Source organism: Euprymna scolopes, chromosome 4, assembly GCF_053919585.1.
Source record: "Euprymna scolopes isolate OS-2025 chromosome 4, ASM5391958v1, whole genome shotgun sequence".
NCBI classification, from domain to species: domain Eukaryota; kingdom Metazoa; phylum Mollusca; class Cephalopoda; order Sepiida; family Sepiolidae; genus Euprymna; species Euprymna scolopes.
In genome coordinates this window covers 44425413-44448589 of record NC_136485.1, presented here as the reverse complement: position 1 = coordinate 44448589, position 23177 = coordinate 44425413, and the positions used below count along the sequence as shown (strand labels likewise).

The following is a 23177-nucleotide window of genomic DNA, read 5'->3' as shown; positions in this document are numbered from 1 at the left end:
TTTAGTTCGTTTGAGCGTAGTGATAATGTTCATAATATGAACGAATTACTTTTAATATAAGTAGTATTGTTGAAGATCATATACTTCGTCAAGAAGCTAAACTGATGAGAATATTTTATCTCTCTTCCTGCCTCTTCTATTCTCTCTCTCTCTCTCTCTCTCTCTATATATATATATATATATATATATATTAGACTTACTTTACAATATTATTATTATTATTATTTTATTAGACAGAACAGATCAGGCAGAAAGTAAACCTTACTTTGAAGCCGAATATGACCAGGAAACACACCGGTATACTTTTACAAAGGTCTGTAATTCTTTTGAATATATTCGTCTAAACTATATATAGAATATTTAAAAATTTTAAACATACATTCTATAATTTTAATCGATGATATAACTTTCTAGGGCAATTGCTCTTGACATATCTAAGGCCTTTGATAGGGTATGGCATAAAGGTTGACTTCATAAGATCTCTAGCTATGGTATTGCTGGAAATGTCTTCTCAATTATTAAATCATTTCTTTCTGATAGGTTCATAAGAGTAGTAGTTGAGGGGAAAAATCAGAAGCTCACAGTATTAATGCCGGTGTCCCTCAGGGATCAATCCTGGGCCCAACTCTTTTCCTGATCTATATTAATGATCTTCGAAATCACATCCTTACATCATTTGTAGACATTTATGCTGACGACACTACCATTTATGGTAGCACATCTAAGACAGTAAACGACCAAGTTCTCTCCAATTCTCTCTCCTCTGATCTTGAGCACGTAGTACAAGTAAGGAGTGGCTGGTTACTTTTAATGCATCTAAAACCAAGCTTCTCTCTTTACATCATCAACATTCTGATCCACATCTGGCATCAATTGAAATGAATGGCTCTCGTCTTCAGGAGGCCTCAAGTTTTGACAAGCTTCTTGGCTTGACCATTACTCCTGATCTTAAATGGAACACGTACATCAAATCTGTTGCCAAGGCCGCTGGAAAAATGGTGGGATCTTTCCATCGATCCGGTAGATATCTCACTGCTGATGCTATTCTCTATCTATATAAGAGCCAGGTACGTCCAAGGATGGAATACTGTTGCCACATCTGGGCAGGAGCTGCTAGAAAGGACTTGTCCTGCCTTGATAGAGTTCAAAATAGACTTCGTAGCCTCGTAGGAAATGTCCTTTTCTCTTCCTTGCAACCTCTATCTCACAGAAGAGATGTTGCGAGTTTGTCTCTGATGTATCGTTATTTTCATGGAAAGTGTTCAACTGAGCTTCAATCTATGGTCCCCCCTCGCCAAACTTTCACAAGAAACACTCGTCTAGCTGTAAACACTATCAATAATTCCCCCCACTCTTTATCTGTGCCTAAACCTAAACGTAGATTCCATGAACAAAGCTTCTTTCTTAGAACTGCACGCCTGTGAAATTGTCTTCCGTTTTCCTGCTTTCCGGCTGACTACAATATGGTTGTCTTCAAGTCTAACGTAAATAAGTTCTTGATGAGCCGTTCCATATAAGTTATCAAATTTTCCAAATTTTCATTACTAATGATTACTATATTGTCCAATTTCTAATGTACAATCTTTAACCCTTATCCTTGAGTGGCCTCTTGGCCTTGATAATGTGGTGATGCCTATGTAAAAAAAAAACAAACTGTTATCTGATTATTGTGAACATTATTAAGTAATGTATTATTTTTTTACATCATCCTACATATGTAAATTCTAATTTTTATTAAATATGGACACTATTATTGGAACATTTGCTTATGACACAAATAACAAATATGTCCATCGATATATTTGAACGACGATGGCATGAAAACTAGAATATTCCAAACTAAATCTTAATGGGGAGATCAGGCATTCATTCAAATGTATTTGCACTAAATATATTTAAACTTCTAGAAAATGTTGTAAATTTTATTAACAATTGCATGTCATCCTGCATAAATATTTATCCAGTCTTCCGAATTGAGAGCGTCCAGATAACATATTATTAAGGAACCTGTACTTTCGAAAAGTTACATTTATAAGTTCAAGAAGGAAGAAAATGAAAAACCAATTTAAAAACCGTATCGCATAATCTTTTTGCTTGAATGAGAATGAAAAATAAATATGTCTAAAAACAATATAAAACGTAGTTTTTAAAATTTAAGGAAATAATATTTTCATTGCCGGAGATTAAAATGTACATTATGCTTTTGTATTGTATTTTCAAGAAATGATGCCCACGGACTTGTATTGATTTTATCGATTATATTCGCCTGATTCCTCTACGAGATTATATATCGGATATTGTAAAATCAAGCGCGAGCGTGTGTGTATGCAGACATCTTTTTGTTTTGTAATTGTGTATACGTGTAAGACGGCGTACTCGCACGTATACACGGTCAAATATCCAGGACACGTACCGATATATTGATTGTATCTATTTCGGCGTGGCAGCGGCTTGGAAGACAATTGTCTACTGTTTTTGACTTATCTGGAAATACATCTAAAGTGTCTCGAACGAAACGGATTAAGCAAAACAAAGCATGAACAATACAATATATGAACAATACAATATTCGCCAGGGCCGACAGACGACAAAGAAGAACATAAAATTTGAATTGCTGTCTCAAAAAGTGCACATCTGAATTTAAAGAAATGCACACAGCGGTACGTCGAATAGATTTGCGGCTGGAGTCCATCACTTATACAAGTAATCATTATTATTTCTTATATAATCTCGCATCAGTCGTTTTTCAATATACAGTTGTCTTAAAAACGAATTACGGTGAGTTTCTTAGACAATAAACCAACCTTGTGTTAGACTAGCACATTTACGCCTTTATCAGCAAATTTCATGATTACTAATCTCGAAAAAATACGAACCTCGGCTTCAACTGAGTTAATAAAAATTCTAAAGGTTTAAAACGCTATAGACTATTAGTCGCACGATATTTCCTTAACGTTTGTTCGGGTTCAGCCGCCAGTTGACGTAAACCGTCAGAATATACTTAACACCAATCAACTAAGAAACAGAAAATAAGAACATTTATCGGATACTAAATATATTTAAAAAAAACATGGACATAAATTAAAATAAAATATTACAATAACCTACCATAGGTTTTATGAATAAATACAAGAGAAATGTAAAAAAACATGATTTTTTTTGCAAGCTTTTAGTGGTTTTGTTAGAAAAACTTTTAAATTTCTTTTTACCGGTGCTATAAAAAGTGTTTAAATTTGTGCGTTATTAAAAACTATTTTTAGTGTTAGAGTTTAGGGTTAGGGTTATAATATGAGTTTAGAGTGAGGTTAGACTGATTAAAATTGTGCGTTATTAAATACTAAATTATTTTTCATCCACTTTATTTAAAGTTTTCTGCTGATATTTTTATTGATTAGTGCGATTGTGATTACTTTTTTTGGCTGATTAACTTGCTCCCTGCTCGCCATATTCCGGCGGTTTACGTCAGCTGCCCGTCGAGCCAAAGCAAACTTTTACGGAAAACCGGTGCAAAAAGTGTAAAAGTACCATCTATTGATTTACCAATATTGCTAGATCATTATTTGAATTAATCACATATTATATTGGAGAACTACTTTTTTTATAGTGTTTTAATTACTCCGTATTTCGCAGGTTAAACATAAAATCCGGTGAAATCTTAAAAAGCTGGCGCACTCTGATCTATAAAAAATCCCTAAGCAAACCTATCATTTCTCACTATATTCGCCTCTAGTGATTAGCAATATATGAAACCAGGCAGATGGAATTTTGTAAACTGAACAGAACCGTCTTGCAACTCGCGAGATCAGGACCAGAAGAAGCTGCAATAGTTCACAGCTGTCGGGCTATTTTCTATGACGTATAGCAAATGGTATGAACACCTACTTAGAAATGAATTTGCGATAATATTGTGAATTTTCATCTGAGTTAATTCTATAATAATAATAGAGCTTGATAAATATAAAAAAGACCATTTTCTTCTACAATACTTATCGCTAAAAAGAATACCATCATAGTTTTCATATCCTTTATAAATAATCCTTCATTAGTCATCACAGTATTTGACTTAAATTAATAAGAAAATAATTGAAATAGTTTGATTTGCTCAATAAAAATAAACAGTTAAGTCAGGATTACATAAAACTAGCAAGGATACATGACTTTGTCCGAAATTGAATGGAGATCAACAAATATTTCTCACCTCATACATTTATTATCATCGGGATCGAAAGAAATCGCCCATTTTCTAATCAAATCTATTGATTGCTTGCCTTAGTCAGGGATCCCCACCCTCAATGTACCAGGAGGAAGATTCATATACATTCGCATTATGATTTTGTCCACAGTACATTGTAATCGGTATTGCACTGTAGAAAATCTACTGTTGATTTTATAAAATTATTTTGTAAATAATGGCTTCACTTCAAGTTTAAAATGTAAAAGACACGTATCATAGTTCGATTATGCCCTAAACAGAAACAGTCATTTCGTATGCGCCCCTCTTCTAAAGAAACCTCACACTTGATTTTAGAAGTTAGACCCTTCTGCTTATGTGGTGATAAAATCTCTTACCTGCACGTGTTATGTTAAGTTGTATAAGAATATTAACTTTGGTCAAACTCTGACTTCCTATTTACGCGGTTTTTTTCGATTATCTGTTTTCGATACCTGTAAAATGCATTCATATAAAAAATAACGTGAGAACACTCCCAGACATACCAAGTAATTTCGTGTGAAATTTCAAACAAAATCGGCCGAGTTGTTTCCGAGTTCACAGGGAACGAATTCATACGCACATACACACAGAGGACAAAGTTCCTTTTATACAATAGTAGACGCCTCCAAATGCTAAATATGGAATAAATATATTGTTTTTGTTTTGCTTCTTCCATCCATCTATCCATAGCCTGGAGCCCCTTAAGGGGCATAGGTCATCTACAACTTTTTGTAGATGATTTTGTAGCAAGGAGTTGCTTTTACAGGATGAGGGGGCTGGCCCAAGCCCAACCTTCCCAAAAGGTACACACAGCGCCTAGCCTTCCCAAATGGTCACCCATCTGGTACTGGCCAGGCTCAACGTTGCTTAACTTCGGTGATCTGACGAGAACCGGCGTATCAACGTGATTGTGTCGTACGTGTTGCTTCTTAGCGTATGTTATTTATTTTTAACTTTCTAGATTTTTTTTTATTAAAGTTGTTTTTCTTAATTATAAAAATATGTAGGGTTTCTGTTACGGATATGCAAAATAAGCGTACACATATATATATATATATTTGCACATGATTATCGAAATGATTATTTAGATCTTTTGCACTACTGTTCTCATTTTGAGTGTTATTTACATAACGGGTCGGTCGACGAGACCTCCGACCTTCTTCAGGTGCATCTTGTCGAAGTAGGGAATATTTCTGCCGCTAATTGGCACGGAGTTTCAAACAGAACCGTTTATTTAATCCACAAAGTAGCATGATCTCTTTCCGTCAGCCATGACATAGTAAAAGTCCTAATTAATTCACAATTGTATTTGAGTGCACACCTCACTGAGCATTAAACTTGAGGATAATATTTTTTTTATACATGGCGGTCACAACATATCAAGGCCCGGTGCCACTCGAGGATAAGGATTATTGAGTGTACAGTAGTCAATGGAATAATATTGTAGTAATCGTTAGTAATGGACATTTGGTATATTTGATGACTTAAATGGACGGTTCATCAAGAATTTCTATATGTTGAACTTGAAGACAATCAAATTGTAGTTAGCTGGGAAACAGGCAAACGGTAGCGAGTTCCACAAGCGTGCAGTTCTAAGAAAGAAGCTTTGTTCATGGAATATACATTTTAATTTAGACACATATAAAGAGTGGTAAGAGTTGCAAATATTCAATTTTAAAGTTTGTCCGTTCTGGAGTTTAAGTTTCAATTCCGTGCAGATTCCCAGGTCCGACAGAGAAATTCCCGAGTTCGGCAAAATACACATGAAAAGGGTCGAAAGTTACATTGAGCAAAACGTTGTGAAAATAGCACTGAAGATGAGAGAAGAATAGCCTGACAAATCCAAACAAAGCGAATAACTAATCCTCATCTAAAAATTTAGAAACCGACTTGTTAGAATATTATTTTTTTCATGGAGAGTAGAAAATCCCTGTGGATATTTTTGATTATTACAAGATGTTCGCCATGTTTTATAAAACCCGCTTTTAATCACAGGGTATTTTTTAATTGCAGGGTATTTTCTGAAAAAGCATAATGTGTCTATGGGGGCACTACAACATTAAAGCATGTATAAAAATTTGATAGGATATTTTGAAAAATTATCAATATTCAGAAACTTTCCTTTCCCTCATCGTCATTCTCCTACTACCAACAGTCAAACGCCGTCAATAATATATAATGTGTATCCATATATAAAAAATAGCCAGAGTCATTGCCTTATTTGGAAAAGAATTTATGGCTTCGCAAAATGTAGTACATTAATTAATATTTCTTTCTCATAAAAATGTTATGTAAAAACCGTGTTTATTTATGTAAGTACGCGAGATCCTTGTGCCAAGCTCCTAATCTCTGCGAATTAAAAATTGTTAGGCCATGAAAGTAGTGTTAGGAAATAGATCGAACATAGGAAAGAAATATGGTAATTAAATTGTAGACACTTCTGTTTCTCTATTTCTTTTAACCATATTTCATTTGTTTATACTGGAAAAAAACCTTACACATGCTTCAAGGCCAAATCCTAAATTGTCTGTTTTCATTTTCTAAAACTTGGTCAGTTGAAGAATTTGGTCAGATTAAAGAATTTTCACATTCCTTGCGCCTGTTTTGAATTTAGAATGATTGTTTCTCGTTCTGGTATTTTCAACAATCCATACGTATGTACAGCACCAGATACAATTCCGGCGTTGTCCAACTAAATATGCAACACAAAGAGGCTTTCCTATTAGGTGCAAAATCCTGAGGCTGCTGAAATTAGTACTGGTACGGCCTCTCGATGCCATATTATTGGGATCTGTTCCGGCTTTCCCTTATTAAGTTATTCTTTTATTCCCATTGTCTCTAACTGGTTTCCCTTCTGCTTTTAATAACTCTGCTGAACTCTTCTACAAACTACAAAGCCCAAATATGAAAAATACCAACAAATGTAAAGAAAATTCAGAATCAAAACTTCCAACAGGGTCTTCATTCAAACCTTCCATGGGCTGAAATCTAATTACAAAAGACCAAACCTGTTGTTCGTGTATAAAAGCGGCATTAACTCAACTGCTTCTTTAGCCGATCTCTCAATCAAAAGTTATTCATACTCTACATCCAAACCCAACATTCAATATAGTCACAGACATGGGATGTGTACTTACATTAAGGATGTCTTCTCGGTGGCAGGGATATTTCCAATGAAGACATCAAACATCCTCATATGACTTGTGAGCAGCGCTTAATTATAGCACAGTACTTATCTTTGACATCTACTGCCCTCACACTCACAAAGTGATTACTTTTTAGAGTATCGCTAGGCAAATTGATCATATCTTGTCATCTTAGCCCTCAACTAACATTCACGTCTGTGTAGGTTTCAATGCTTATAAAGTTGAATCCCTGGTCTACTCAAATATATAGATGACGAAGTGAGATTTTGTTATGATTTATCTTTTACTCATGACCTAAAACATATAGTTAGCGAACTCGCTTAAGCACCCAACAACTTGCAAGCATACTAGATCATTTTATAGCAACATGCCCTGGACTGTGCTCATTAAGTCCTCTCTTCATTAATGTCTTTAGATCACTCTGTTGCCTTAATACAGGTAAAACAAAGGATAATGAAACTACAAATATTCTTCAGCATCAGACACGGTATGGATACTCGATGGCTGACTGAGACCGTTTCTAAACATTCATATTAGAACTACCCCTAAGCTCGATGTTCTAAAAGAACAGGTCTGTTTAACCATCCTATAGTTACGTACTCTCTAAGAAATGTCAAAAGCAATCGAACAACCATCCAATGTACACTCTTTAACGTGCTTCCGCCATTGCATAAAGAAACCACTTGTTCAGTTACTTTAAACGTAATATGTATTTTGAAACTAAAGTCGCCTATATAACTGCCAGCAATCACAGTAAAACGTTTACGAAACATATGAGAGAGTTATATGCTCAGTCCATCAAGTAGTAAAACAAAGGTTTGTTTCCCATGAGTTTTGGCGAATAACAAACCAGATTCTGAACAAATGTGAGTTCTCTATCACGATCCGCAGTGATTTCGTCAGCATCTGACAAAGCTAAAAACTTTACATCAATGTCAACCCTATGCGATAGGGCCATCTGCCTCCTGAATTCCCTCCCCAAATCTATAATAATATAAGCTATATCTATATGTCTAGTAACTACGTTGCCACACTCATAAAAACCTTGATGCCATCAAAGTAAATTGTCCTGAAAATATCCCAGTTATGGAATCCAAAAGCTGCAACTCTTGCAAAGTTGTTCAAACGCTGCCTAAAGAAGAAGTGCTCCTCAACATCTTAGAAAACTTCCTTTACAACACAGTACAATTGAATAATCCTTTATGTCGTGCAAATATCTTGAATTCGTGTTAAATAGAGAAATTATCAACCATCCTAGAAAAACAACTCACTCAATAACAAGCAATATGGCTTACGTCCTGTGAGATCTACTATTGATGTACTGACTTTAATTGTACATAACAGGTGCTTTTTCTAAAGAACAGTAGCTCTTGTCATACCAAGGCGTTTGATAGTATTTGGCATGAAAGTCTACTTCACAAGATTTCCAGCTACGGAATATTTGGAAATGTCTTCTAAACTATAGGGGTTTTCTCTCCTATAGGTTTATACAAGTAGTTGTCGATGGACACAAGTCCGAAGTTCAAAGTATCAACGCTGGTGTGCCAGAAAAAATCCATCGGGATCTCTTTCGTATCTACATCACTGATCTCCTAATTCACACTCTAAGTTAATTCGTCAACATATACGAAGACGACACTACCATTTATTGTAACATTTCAAGGCCAACAACGACAAATATCTTTTTGAATCTCCTTCCGTCGGTCCTGAGTACGAGTGCAATGGGGCAAAATGTAGAAAAAGAATTTTTTTACATGTCAAAAACCGAGTTTCAATTTTGTCACCATCAAAGCTCTGATCACCACTTGGCCCTGATTGATATAAATGTGTCTCGTCCTAAAAAAAGCCCCTTGCTTGGACAAGCTTCTTGTTCTGACCTTCACACCGACTTAAAATAGAAGACTTACATCAAATTTGTTGGCAACGTGGATAGAAAAATGGTAACATCAGTATTCCCGTTAATGAATGTATCTCACTTCCGACATTTACCTGTATGAGCCAGATACGTATTAAGTTGGAGTTGTGGATAGGGGCTGCTGAGAACAAACTATCCTTCCTTGACAGAGTTCAAAACCGGCTTCAGAACTTAGTAATAACCTTTTAATCTCCCAACATCCTCTTTCACATATAAGATGCGTGCGAGCCTGTCTTTTTTCAATCATGATTTCCATTGCAAGTGGTCGTCTGAGATTTCATCTGTAGTCCTGTTGCCAAACATTCACAAAAACACTCATGTAGCTAAAACAACAATCGACAATTTTCTTCACACTCTATTTGTATCTAAATCTCAACACAAAACCCATAAACAAAGCTTCTTTTCTTAGAAATACGCAAAAAAAATCGTAGAAGTATCATAAAATACGCGAAACATATAAAAGTATTATGAAATATGTTAAAACAGAAATGTTATAGAATATTATAAAAGACGATGGGGTATTATAATAGAATAAAACACACTAAAATAAATATTACGAACACAAAAAGTGATCGTATTTAAAAAAAGGCTATTATATTTATGAAATCGTTTCATTTTCCGGCTGAAATATTAATAGATAATGTTTTATTAAATAATATTCTTTTTCAAATAAACTAACTTTATTCGAGTGTTTCTGTAATATCTAAACAATATGCTTCAGTAGATTATTATTATTATTATTATTATTATTATTATTATTATTATTATTATTAACTTATACAGTGCCTCATTCTCATTAAAAATTCATTTTACTAAAGTTGATATTTTAACAATAATAAACCTTTACTAATAAGCGATTTAAAATATGTTGTAATCATATTTAATAGTTACTGAGACTATTATTAAAATTGATTGATTTGCTTAAGTTTACGATTTTGCGTGTGTGGTTGAAGTTCGGAGATTTCTCTTGCGCCTACCTATTATTTTGTTTATTGTGTTCGATAATTTCTGTGATTTAATTATTTAACGTTATCTGTTTTATTATTTTATAGAGAACCGATATAAATGTGTTATTAAGTGTAAACTTATTAATAGTTTTCTATTTTATGTAGATACTTAATCGTAGTTAGTCTACTTGGTTTTATATTTTAAGTAATTAACGTTTATTCAAGCGTATTTTTCTGTATAAAAAGTCACTTCGATTTTTTTGTTTCTAAATAATATTATCATTAAAAATACAAGTGTAACAGTGATATAAATACAACTCTTAAAAATGACGTCGAGATAATTATATACTCGACATTCTAAATCATTTCTAAAAATTTTCTGTTCTAAATTAAATTTATATGTGATACTAGATCATTATTTATATGTGATACTAGATCATTATTTATATGTGATACTAGATCATTATTTATATGTGATACTAGATCATTATTTATTTGTGATACTAGTTCATTATTTATATTTAATACTAGATCATTATTTATATGTGATACTAGATCATTATTTATGTGATACTACATCATTATTTATATGTGATACTAGATCATTATTTATATGTGATACTAGATAATAATTTATATGTGATACTAGATCATTATTTATATGTAATACTGGATCATTATTTATATGTGATACTAGATCATTATTTATATGTGATACTAGATCATTATTTATATTTAATACTAGATCATTATTTATATGTGATACTAGACCATTATTTATATGTGATACTAGACCATTATTTATATGTGATACTGGATCATTATTTATATGTGACACTAGATCATTATTTTTATGTGATACTATATCATTATTTATATCTTTTATTAGATCATTATTTATATGTTATATTAGATCATTATTTATATGTGATACCAGATCTTTATGTATATGTTATACTAGATCATTATTTATATGTGATAGGAGATCATTATTTATATGTTATACTAGATCATTATTTATATGTGATATTAGATCATTATTTATATGTGATACGATATCATTATTTATGTGATACTAGATTATCATTTATTTGTGACTAAAGGTCATTTTTATATGTAATACTACATCATTATTTATATGTGACACTAGATCATTATTCATATGTGACACTAGATAATTATTTATATGTGCCACTAGATTATTATTTATATGTGACACTAGATCATTATTTATATGTGATTAAAGATCATTATTAATATGTAAGACCTAATGATTATTTATATGTGACAGTAGGTAATTATTCATATGTGATCATTATTTATATGTTACACTAGATTATTATTTATATGTGACTAAAGTTCATAATTTATATATAATACTAAATCATTAATTATATGTGACATTAGATCATTATTTATATGTGACACTAAATCATTATTTATATTTGATACGAAATCATTATTTACATGTGATACTTGCTCATTATTTACATGCAATACCAAATCATTATTTATATGTGACACTAGATCATTATTCATATGTGGCACTTGATCATTATTTATATGTAACTAAAGATCATTAATTATATGTAATTCGAAATAATTATTATATGCGATGCAAGATCATTATTTATATGTGACATTAGATAATTATTTATGTGATACTACATAATTATTGATATGTAATACTAAATCATTATTAATATGTGACTAAAGATCATTATTTAAATGTGATATGAGATCATTATTTATATGTAATACTAAATCATTATTTATATGTGACTAAAGATCATTGTTCATATGTGACTCTAGTTCATTATTTATATGTGATAATAAATTATTATTTATATGCGATACTAGTACATTTTGTGTATGTGATACTATATCATTTTGTATATGTGATACTAGACCATTATTTATATGTGATACTAGATCATTATTTATATGCGATACTAGTTCATAATTTATATGTGATACCATATCATTATTTATATCTGGCACTATATCATTATTTATATGTGATACGAGATCATTATTTGTATGTGATACTAGATTATTATTTATATGTGATACTGGATCATTATTTATATGTGATACTATATCATTATTTATATGTGATACTAGATTATTATTTATATGTGATACTAGACCTTTATAAATATGTTATACTAGATCATTTTGTATATGTGATACTAGACCATTATTTATATGTGATAGGAGATCATTATTTATATGTGATAGTAGATCATTATATATATGTCATACTAGGTCATTATTTATATACGCTACTATATCATTATTTATATGTGATACTAGATCATTATGTATATGTGATACGATATCATTATTTATATGTGATAGTAGATTATTATTTATATGTAGTACTAGATCATTATGTATATGTAGTACTAGATCATTTTGTATATGTGATACTAGAACATTATTTATATGCTATACTAGATCATAATTTATATGTGATACTATATCATTATTTATATGTGATACTAGATTATTATTTATACGTGATACTAGATCATTATATATATGTTATACTAGATCATTATGTATATGTGATACTAGACCATTATTTATATGTGATACGAGATCATTATTTATATGTGATACTAGATTATTATTTATATCTGATACTAGATCATTATATATATGTGATACTAGATCATTATTTATATGTGATACTATATCATTATATATATGTGATACTAGATTATTATTTATATGTGATACTAGATTATTATTTATATGTGATACTAGATCATTATGTATATGTGATACTTTATCATTATTTATATGTGATACTAGATTATTATTTATATGTGATACTGGATCATTATTTATATGTTATACTAGATTATTATTTATATGTGATACTAGATCATTATGTATATATGATACTAGATAATTTTGTATATGTGATACTGGAACATTATTTATATGTGATACGAGATCATTATTTATATGTGATAGTAGATCATTATGTATATGTGATATTATATCATTATTTATATGTGATACTAGATTATTATTTATATGTGATACTAGATCATTATATATATGTGATACTAGATCATTATTTATATGTGATACTAGGTCATTATTCTTGTATTTGATTACGGATAACCAGTACGCATTTCGGATGGTAGATCAACTGGTATTACATTCCAGGCGTGAAACAAAAATTACTAGTGGTTTCGTAATGCTCAGATCGATTGGGGATGTCCTTGTCGTTATAAGCGCTAGAAGTAATCGATCCTAACGCAATTTTTTCCGCTTACATGTTAGTGACATCTTCAATTATCAGAACTTACGATACAAAACGGCATGCATATTAATGTAATTCTGAGTTCTAATAAATTGTGACATATAATTCATGTCGAAATATATGTTGCCTCATGCGAATCGCTCTAGTATGTGAATGCCTACATGTGCGTGTTTGAATATGTATTTGTTCGGCCTGCGTAAATCATTGTCGATATTAATTGTTTTTTCTGAAGTTCGCCCCACTCCCTAATCTTTTCACTGTTCCTATTTTCTTGCTTCTCCATGAGGATAGAATAAGACACAATGTCGGTTTTTAATGAGGAGAAAATCCAGTTTCCCGAAGAGAGGCACTCTAGATAGGAACAGAAGTAAAAATTGTCTCGGTCATGAAAGATTGCTTTACAATTGACCGAGGACAGAAACGGTAAAGTGCAGCGTTAGAAGAAGGACAGCACTCTGACCTTGGCCCGAAGGCTTTTCATTGTTGCTGTGTTTACAATTTTATTTAAGTATATCGATTTATTACCGTGGACAATACGTTATGTCATATATTTATCAATTCTAATTTTATTTTTATTTTTTGGAACACACGGGATTAATTAGTCGGAAGTATTTTATATTATGTGCTAAAGACATATTAACTTTTTTTTCTTCTTATGTCTAATTATTACAGTGTCCCTTGTTCATCTCCGGGTGATACTGAATTTGTGTGGTTGCCTCTTTTATTATCGATATCGATAAATATATTCTCGTCATCATTTCTCGTCGTATTGTCTCTGTTGCCCATTATTTGATTAACATCTTGTAGTTTGTAAACAAATGATTAGGATAAGATAGAAATTCGAAATGGGGGTTTATTAAGAGAAAACTATTTTATAATACATGTGCAATTTGCACATCATTATTCATAAACTTAGTATAAACAAATGAGCTGTTAGAGAGGTAGACAAAAAACACTCCCAGTTTTATTGTGTCAAGACAGCTTATTTGTGACTGTCCGATTTCTGTTTAAGAAACGACTTAATTTCTAAATTTAATACATCTCTTACGGCCTGTTCCCAATTTGGGGTAATTTCATACTAATATAGCTTTAGGTTTCGCTATTTACATTGTGCTTCGTAAAATCTTATCCTTATGTCAAAGTAGACTTAATAACATTTTAGAAACATCTTTGTTTCATGTCCGGGCGATTTCTTGTTCAAATGTAATACCAATAGGTCTACTATCCATGATCTATAATCCTATGAATTTTTTTTTTTTGAGTGTGTATTGATATTCATATTAAAATATTTATTTCTATTTAGTTAAAAAGAAAATGCAACTTTGCTTTATATGAGTCGTGGAATTGCAATCATCTGCAAAAGATCTAGCTAATTTGCATAGTCTTTCAACATGCATATTACTTAATTCTTAATTAGATTTTAAGGTTTTCTCATGCGATGATCATCTTTAGTAAATTATTATGTGTAATTATATTCATGCAGATATTCTACATGATTTATACTTGCCTAATAGTTGCGTAAAAAGGTTTTATTAACCATGTCTCTGTATATATTTATGCATGCGTATAAATTTGTTTAAACACATTTTCCTACCATACTCCTCTGTCAGATTTTGGTCTATAGACATAAAACTTTATAGATAGCGTATTAAAACCCATGCAAAACTTTATATTTAGGTTTTAGCTGGGGAAAATCGCTACAGAACTGTAAGATTAAAGAAATAAAAGTTGTTAGATGAAAGTCGAACGACAGCATTACGAATATGCATGCATGACGCTATAGCTATTGGGTCATGTTTTTATTTGTAGCCTAGCAGCAAACATATCTTCATAGCTCAGGCATTAACATCAAAAGCAAAATAAATTGTAAGCCATACGTTTTGGTTTTGATTCTCGGTGGTGGCGCACGCGTCATTTTTTTAATTTTTTTTAACTTTTAAAATAATGACTATATATTAGTCCAATATCATATAATAATAAATACGAAATCTGCATTAATTAAAGTATTATATTTAAGCGAATATTTTGACCGAGAAATTTCGGACGGCCTGCTAGTCTAATATAATCAATTATAGGCCCTACTGTTAAATTTACCTACACGATTCTCATTAATCAAGGTTATTTGCATTTCATTATTTTTTTTAGAAATAGAATTGGTTGGTGATAAATAAGTAATAATTACATGCTCATTTTGAAATCCTTTCATTGATTGAATCAGTACGTTTGAGTAAGATTGAAAAATTAAGATTATGGAAACAATAGAACATGAGCATTTCTAAACCTAAAAGAGTTATCTTTGGAATTATTGGAGTGAAAAGCAAATATATCGAAATTAAATGACTGTTGGATACATTTATATATTTAAGTCTGAGTGGAAAATTTTATATCCACTATTATATAAAATCCCCTTTGTCTGTTTGTATGTGTGTGGCTAGTTTTCTATAGACTCTGAAACAGCCGGGCTGATGTTTTGAATTTTCACACAAATGTACTGGATGTGCCTGTGAGTGTTTTCATGTAGGTGTTATATCGGAATGTATCTGGAAATTATCGGTAGAATTTATCTGGAAATATCGGAAGAATTTTGTAAAGTTCTCAAAGATAAAATCGTTGAAGTTTGACGCCTTAACAGCCAAATTTCCTGCCGAAAACCGATGACAAATATTTTTTTAAACCTCTATAACTTGTATACTAAATTCCGAGTCTGTAGACTAAAAATTGACAGTCATTGCATAGGAAAATGTAGACAGACAGACATATATACACAGGCACTTTTATAGATATATTTCTATATATATAAATATATATAGTAATTTACAGAAGAACTGTTTCGCAGCATCAGATCTCTTCAATGTGGCTAAACCAGCTCCTATTGCAAGGCCGGAATCGAACTAATAACCGTCGGGTCGATAGTTAGTTACTATACTCAACAAGCCACAGGATATCAACCATGATATATAACAATGCTTTATACAAACATTGACTGACACTCTTATAGTGCTCTGTTTTCGTAGTTAGAAAGAAATTTGCATTATGCTTAAGTAGTATCAGACGATGTTATTAACAATAATATCTGGATGCAAGATCCTTCTAGCCGATGGTCATTACACTGCTCGCCACAACAAAGTATGTAGATACTTACATTGGAACATCTGTGGAGAGATACAACTAGATAGGTCGTCGAACATGTGGGAACATGAACCACCACCGATAACATCAAATGGAAAAGTGACAGTTTTCTACGACAAAGACATACAGGCAGGCAGATACATAAAAGACAAGTCAGATATAGAAATATAGAACAAGCCCGAAAAGACTGCACTCATTATCGACGTCACAGTTCCAAACGACTTTGGCCTTAATAGAGTAGAACGGGAAAAGATAACAAAATATCAGAACCTAAAAAAACTGATCTAAAAAGAACATGGTCTCTGAAAGAAATAAACATTATACCAGTTGTGACAGGTACTACTGGACTAATAAAAAAGAACCTTCAAAAATACTTAGAAGCAATCCCTGGAAAACCAAGTTGTAAGGAAATACAGATACCAGCCATAAAGGGAACAGTGTTTATTATTAAAAGAACCCTCGGATATAAATTTAAACTATAATAAAATCAAGTGTTAGCCCCAGGAGGGAGCCCCTTGATCTCTTCAAAGTAACAAAAGTAAAATTTTAAAAAGTGGTTTTATAGTCATTCATAGAGAGACGGTTTCGCTGTATAACATCATTTTAATACAATTATATCATAGAAGAACGTTCAACGTTTTCTGGGGAAAATGGAAAATAATTATGCATGTTTCAAAAAAAATTATATTAGCGTATTAATCTAACTTGTTCGTTTTATTTTAGCTTAAATGTGTTAAAAACATTTATATTAATACATGTTGATATGTGTACATATTTTCTCAGTGTAGAAGCATTTTTTTTCAACTGACCACAGATAAAAAAAAGCCAACGTATAATATACGCCACTTTCGGTATTTACATTTTAAGATGTAAACAAAAGGAAAAATATTGACATTCTGCAAATCAATTGGCAATAGAATTGGCACAGTGTACCCTTATATTAGCGTGTTGGGCAACACCGAAGGTGTGCTAGTCGACGATTGTTTCTATTATTCAAAACAAAATGTTTTGTCAACTCAGATATGTTTTGAAAACATCAAACTATTTAGAATAAATATTTATTTACATTAATGTAGGAATGTAACTTAAAAGTATTATCGTAACAATTTCGTTAACAACTTAGAATAATGGCAGATAAAATCTCTGGTGGTTATCATAGTAACCTATACGAATTACGTAAGGTGAGAGCTTGAAACACGTAACAGTCAGGGAGCGTAAACTCCGTCAAAGTCAGAGGAAAGATACCGCCTTTGCTAGCAATGCATCCGAGTAAGGGAAACTTTTGATAGTACAAGACTAGGAATCAGCTTTGGAGGAAATATCCGGGATAAAGCTGCTGTTAACGCCATCATTTGCAGCTTTTCCAATGATCCATCATGTCAGGATCAAAGATAGGTCAGATATGTTTATCCATTAGCCGATGTAGAACCCTAGAGATTGTTATTTCTCCCTTAATGTTATAACTGTTATATGTTCTGTTTAAACAATCACGATAAATAGGCACATTCATATACTGACGATTATATATATATATATATATATATATATACTAGCAATCGGTGCCCGGCGTTGCCCAGGTGTTTTGAGGTTAATGCTGAGAAAAAAAAACGGTCAATTTTTTAAACTTTGACCCCTATTATGACTTCTTAACATTTATTGTTTAGGGATCAAGTAAAGGTAATAAGTTAGATCCATGTCCAAGGAATCTATATCTAAAATATCACGTGTTTAGACCCAAAATTGTAGGAGGAGTTTGGTAGAGTTCTCAAAGGTCAAATCGTTTGATAGCGAGGCCAAATTTCGCGAATTTGGCCTTTTTTTAAAGCAGTTTGGCCTTCAAAATTTATGTTTGGCCTTTTTCTTCACCGATGAAATCTGGGGACGCAACGGAAATTTTCGGCAAAAAAATGTTGTTACTATGCACATCTATGTATTGAAATACAATTTGTGGCAAAATTTCAGGAAAAACTAATGGATGGTTCTCTCGCAATAGTCCGGACAATTCGCTAAATTATCTCGTCAAAACCTTAAATCTCGAATTTTTGTGCATTTTTTTTCGGGGGGGGGGGGCTAATTTGGCATAATAGTGTCCATTTAATAGTATTATCTTGAAAAAATAAAAAAATAAGGAAAATTACCAAAAAAAAACAAACAAGAACAACAAAAGTGTGCCGTATTTTTAAAAGTTTTATTGCGTTGTTTTTATTTGCTTTTTTTATTTCATCGGTGAAGAAAAAGGCCAAACAGAAATTTGAAGGCCAAACTGCTTTAAAAAAAGGCCAAATTCGCGAAATTTGGCTTCGCTATAAAAAAAAAAAAATGGGGAAATCCCCCTACTTGAACTTTCTGTTTAATTAATAATGACTCGCTTGTAGCGTTGATTTTTTTCTTTTTTCGCTATAAAAAAATAACTACTTGATGAAATTACGTGATTTTTTCTGTAGGAAAACTTTATCCCATGACGAGTACGTACAATATATATATATTTTTTTTAAATATTTCCACTTTTTAATGTCAATGGAAAACTGCACAAGTACCCAAACCCGAAATGTAAAGACCACGAGTGAAGGCGCTTTTTTTTTTTTTTTTTTGGTTTAGTTTCATAATGGCGGCCGTGATGTCGGAGGTTAGGTTCGATTGTTAGATTGTAAGTTTCGTATTTTTTAAATTTGTAAATCGCAAATTAGGAAAAAATTAAACCCTTCCAAGATGGACAATAAATCAAGCCATAATATTTTATGGTAAAGGTAAGAGCCTACGAACCATAGTTTTTTAGGAGATGTGATTATTGGATTAACCAATCAGAAATCGTCTGTGGCACACACATCTCTGTTTTTATAGATATATATATAGATAGATAGATAGATAGAAGATATATATATATATATATATATATATATACAGATATATATATATATATATATACAAAAGTCAATAAGTACACATAATATATACACTGCCCCAAGTTATAGCTCAAGACGATACACGAATACAGACACGTGTATATATATATATATATATATATATATATATATATATATATATACACACACACATATATATATATTTATATATATATACGGAGAGAGAGAGAGAGAGAGAGAGAGAGAGAGAGAGAGAGAGAGAGAGAGAAAGAGAGAGACCGGCTGCTACACAACAATAATAACTATCAGTTAAAATCAATTTAGTATCAAATGGAAAGAAAACATTTTTAAATGAGTAAATATGCTAGTTTATCGGCCTTTACTAAAAAATATTTTATAAATAATATTTTAAAACATATTATGAATAATTTTGCAAAAATCTCGAACTGCAAAAATTAAATATGTATGCATTAAAGTATTGTTTTAAAAAAATAACACTTGTGTTTTTGCAGCATTTGTTTGTTTAAGAAAACTGTAAATCTATTTAAAGTTTTATAAAAAAAACTTTTTTCCTTCTCTCACATTTAAATCTCCCAGATATCCACATCATGAAATAAATTATTTCATAAATATTTCATTTTTTTAAAACAAATTCTTATTTAACTCTGTAAAATACTTGTAAATCCTAATTAAGTGTTATTTCAGAGTTGAATCTCGTAAGCATGACAACGTAAAGGAAAAACTGTCACATATTTGCGTTTATAAAATTAGTGCAATCTATGTTTTGTAATTATACAGAGTAGAACGATAAAATTCTCGTTTTAGCAAATACATGAGTCCATTTCCGTTTGATTAAAACGGTTTTTTGTTGCAGACTATATACTGGTTGGCCAGTTATGTACAAATCCCAAGAGCGATAGAAGCCTTCTAACATGTCTGAAAGTGACACAATATTCAACAAGCGAGATCAGAGATGTGCCACTGTACATCATATGCTCTTTACGATAGGATAACAGGACCATTGCCAGATCCCTCAAATGCCAGTTCGGACAGCTCAATACTAGAGGGAACAGCTCATCGCAGTGTTTCAGTCACGGTTATGTTCTTTGGTGTTGTTTCAAGTGAGGGCAAAATCAGTACACCTCACATCTCCGAAGTCGGCTTAAAAGTACTCACCAAAGACAACCTGGATGTGCTGAAGAGCGTGGTGATCGCCTGATACAATCAAGTGACCGCTGTCAGACTTTGGGTGTGGCATCATGACTCGGTGTCGACCCCCTAGTCCAAGGGTGGACAAACTTTTCAGTGCAAGGGCTGCATTAAAAAATCTAAATTTTACTGGGCCGCATAGTATATTTTCCAATATAATTGATATTTAAAAAAGACAAAATAAAAGGATTTCAGGGAAAAAATATAATTAATTTTCATTTATTAGCATTTTAAAGTACGATAGAAGATTCCCATAAAACACATTTATTTGAAAGATACAGTAACTTTAAACTTAAAAAAACAAAACAATTTTATTAATATGTATTTTTAAGTATGAGCTTCACATGAAACACATTTGAAAAAGAAATAACCTTGTTTAAAGAATAAAAGCAATTCTTAAGTAACCCTGTTTAAAGATACTAAAGATATTTTATTAATTAATATTTTAGAATTAAATCTTTAAAAGATACACATATAAAGTAACTCAAAAAACAAACATGAATTTATATATTAAAAAAGAACCGTCACATGAATCACATTTATTTAAAAATAAAGTAACTCAATTTTAAGAGGAAAACATATTTCTATTGATATTTTAAAACAGTAACTTTATATGAAATATATTTATTTGAAAAACATAATAGCTCAGCAACTGAGCAAGAGAAGGATCAAAATGACTCAGTGAAAATGATGCAACTGACTGCAATCATTTACCAGTTTGTTGAAATTAGGTGTCAAGTTACTTGTACTGATTCTTAACACTGACTGAATATTTAAATCTGTGAGAAGTGATCTGTTTTTTGACTTGTTAATTTTCAATATGGAAAAAGTCTGCTTACATATGTAAGTTGAAGCAAACAACACAAAAATCTTCCTTGTAAGATTTTTCAGATTTTAAAACTTTTCTGGATGCAGAGATGCATAAAATACGACTAGTGGTTTATTTTCAAAGAGCATTTTTAAAGAGTTGTCGGCTTGCAAATCAATAAGATCTACCTTTAGTTCTTCGGCAGCTGTTTCAACGTCACATGCAAAAGGTGAGCTGAGCAAATCAAACTGTCCTTCAATTGCCTTGAAATCAGCAAATCTTCTGATAAATTCCTCTTTTAGAGCCATCAAGTGGAAACTGTATTTGTCTAATAATGCTTGTGCAACAGCTCGTGTTTTCAACAGAAGAAAATGAACGAAGTTTTGCTCTTTCAATTGAAACGCTTTCACTTCAACATACAATTCATGAGCAAATACACCTTTGCGTTGTAGTTTTGTATTTAACTCATTCAGCTTTTGCAATATGTCTACAGCAAATGCAAAATCACAAACCCATTCGTCACACTCCATTTCTTTTAAAAAGTCACAAGGAATTTCGTTCATATTAAAAAACATGACAACCTCTGCTTTAACGTCCCATATTCTCTTCAGTACTTCCCCCATACTTAACCATCGGATATTTGTGTGATACAGCACATCAGTAAAATCTGCCTCGATATCTTACAAGAAACATTGGAACTGTCTGTGTTTCAGTCCCCGTGCTCTTAAGTTCACTGCACACACTACTGAATCCATAACATGTTTGAGTTTCTTTCTTGATGTATGATGCAGTAAAAAGACAACACACTGTGTGATGGAAAATCTTCTTTGATTTTTTTTATTCATCAAGGTCACAAGGCCACCGTGTTTGCCTCTGAGTGAAGGAGCGCCATCAGTTGTAATACTTGCCAGTTTATCCAGGCTTAACCTAGACATGATTAGACTGCTAATGATACTGTTGTATGAATCGTTTCCAGTGGCTGTGTTTTTGAAAGACTCCATGGATAGTAATTCTTCTGTAATTTCCAAGCTTTTGTCAATTCAAAAATGGATAAGAATCGAAAATTTCACGAAAATCTGGCCATTAGTTGAAATTTTGTTAGATTTGTTAAACGGATTTTTGCTAGATTTGTTAAACCGGTATGTTTTCAATGCTTACTACGGGGGAACGTTATTTTGAAGCGTTAATTATGTAAACACGATTTTCGTCTCGAAATTTCATTATTTTCGTACGATGAATTTTTTTTTTAATTATTACTAGTTTATTTTGCCCTTCTTCTTTTAAATGATACAGAAGTTATATTGATAATATTAATTTATAATAAAGTTACATCGTGTTACATATAGGGGGTAATTATGTGGTGAATTTTGGAGGTGCCTACGGAACTTCTAATTTCGTTACAGTGCTAAAGATAATTTTCTAATTGAATACGCGACCAAGGAATCTTACGAAAATAAGAAAATGAATATCAATCAATGTTTGAATTTATTCACAGATAACTAAAAAACAATGTTTTTATTTGGCCGTCGGGACAAGATCAAAGTGTAGTATCTGTTCTTCAGATGCTGCACTTCAATTTCTTGTTCTCTGTCAGTGGAAGAGAAATCATTCACGACTCAGACAATTTTTATTTTTGTTCCTTTTCTCCACGTTAAAAAACGACCCT

At 31.7% G+C, this 23177-nt stretch overlaps 1 protein-coding gene and 1 pseudogene across 1 annotated transcript; both read right to left on the bottom strand.

Annotated features, from left to right (window-relative positions):
• Nucleotides 1-5017: 5017 nt before the first annotated feature.
• Nucleotides 5018-5134, bottom strand: LOC145275366 (5S ribosomal RNA; annotated as a pseudogene).
• A 16463-nt stretch (nucleotides 5135-21597) lies between these two features.
• Nucleotides 21598-22041, bottom strand: LOC145270726 (general transcription factor II-I repeat domain-containing protein 2-like). The gene has a single exon (XM_080126336.1). The coding sequence runs from the start codon at nucleotides 22039-22041 to the stop codon at nucleotides 21598-21600; it is 444 nt and encodes a 147-aa protein (XP_079982462.1).
• Between the last annotated feature and the right edge of the window lie 1136 nt (nucleotides 22042-23177).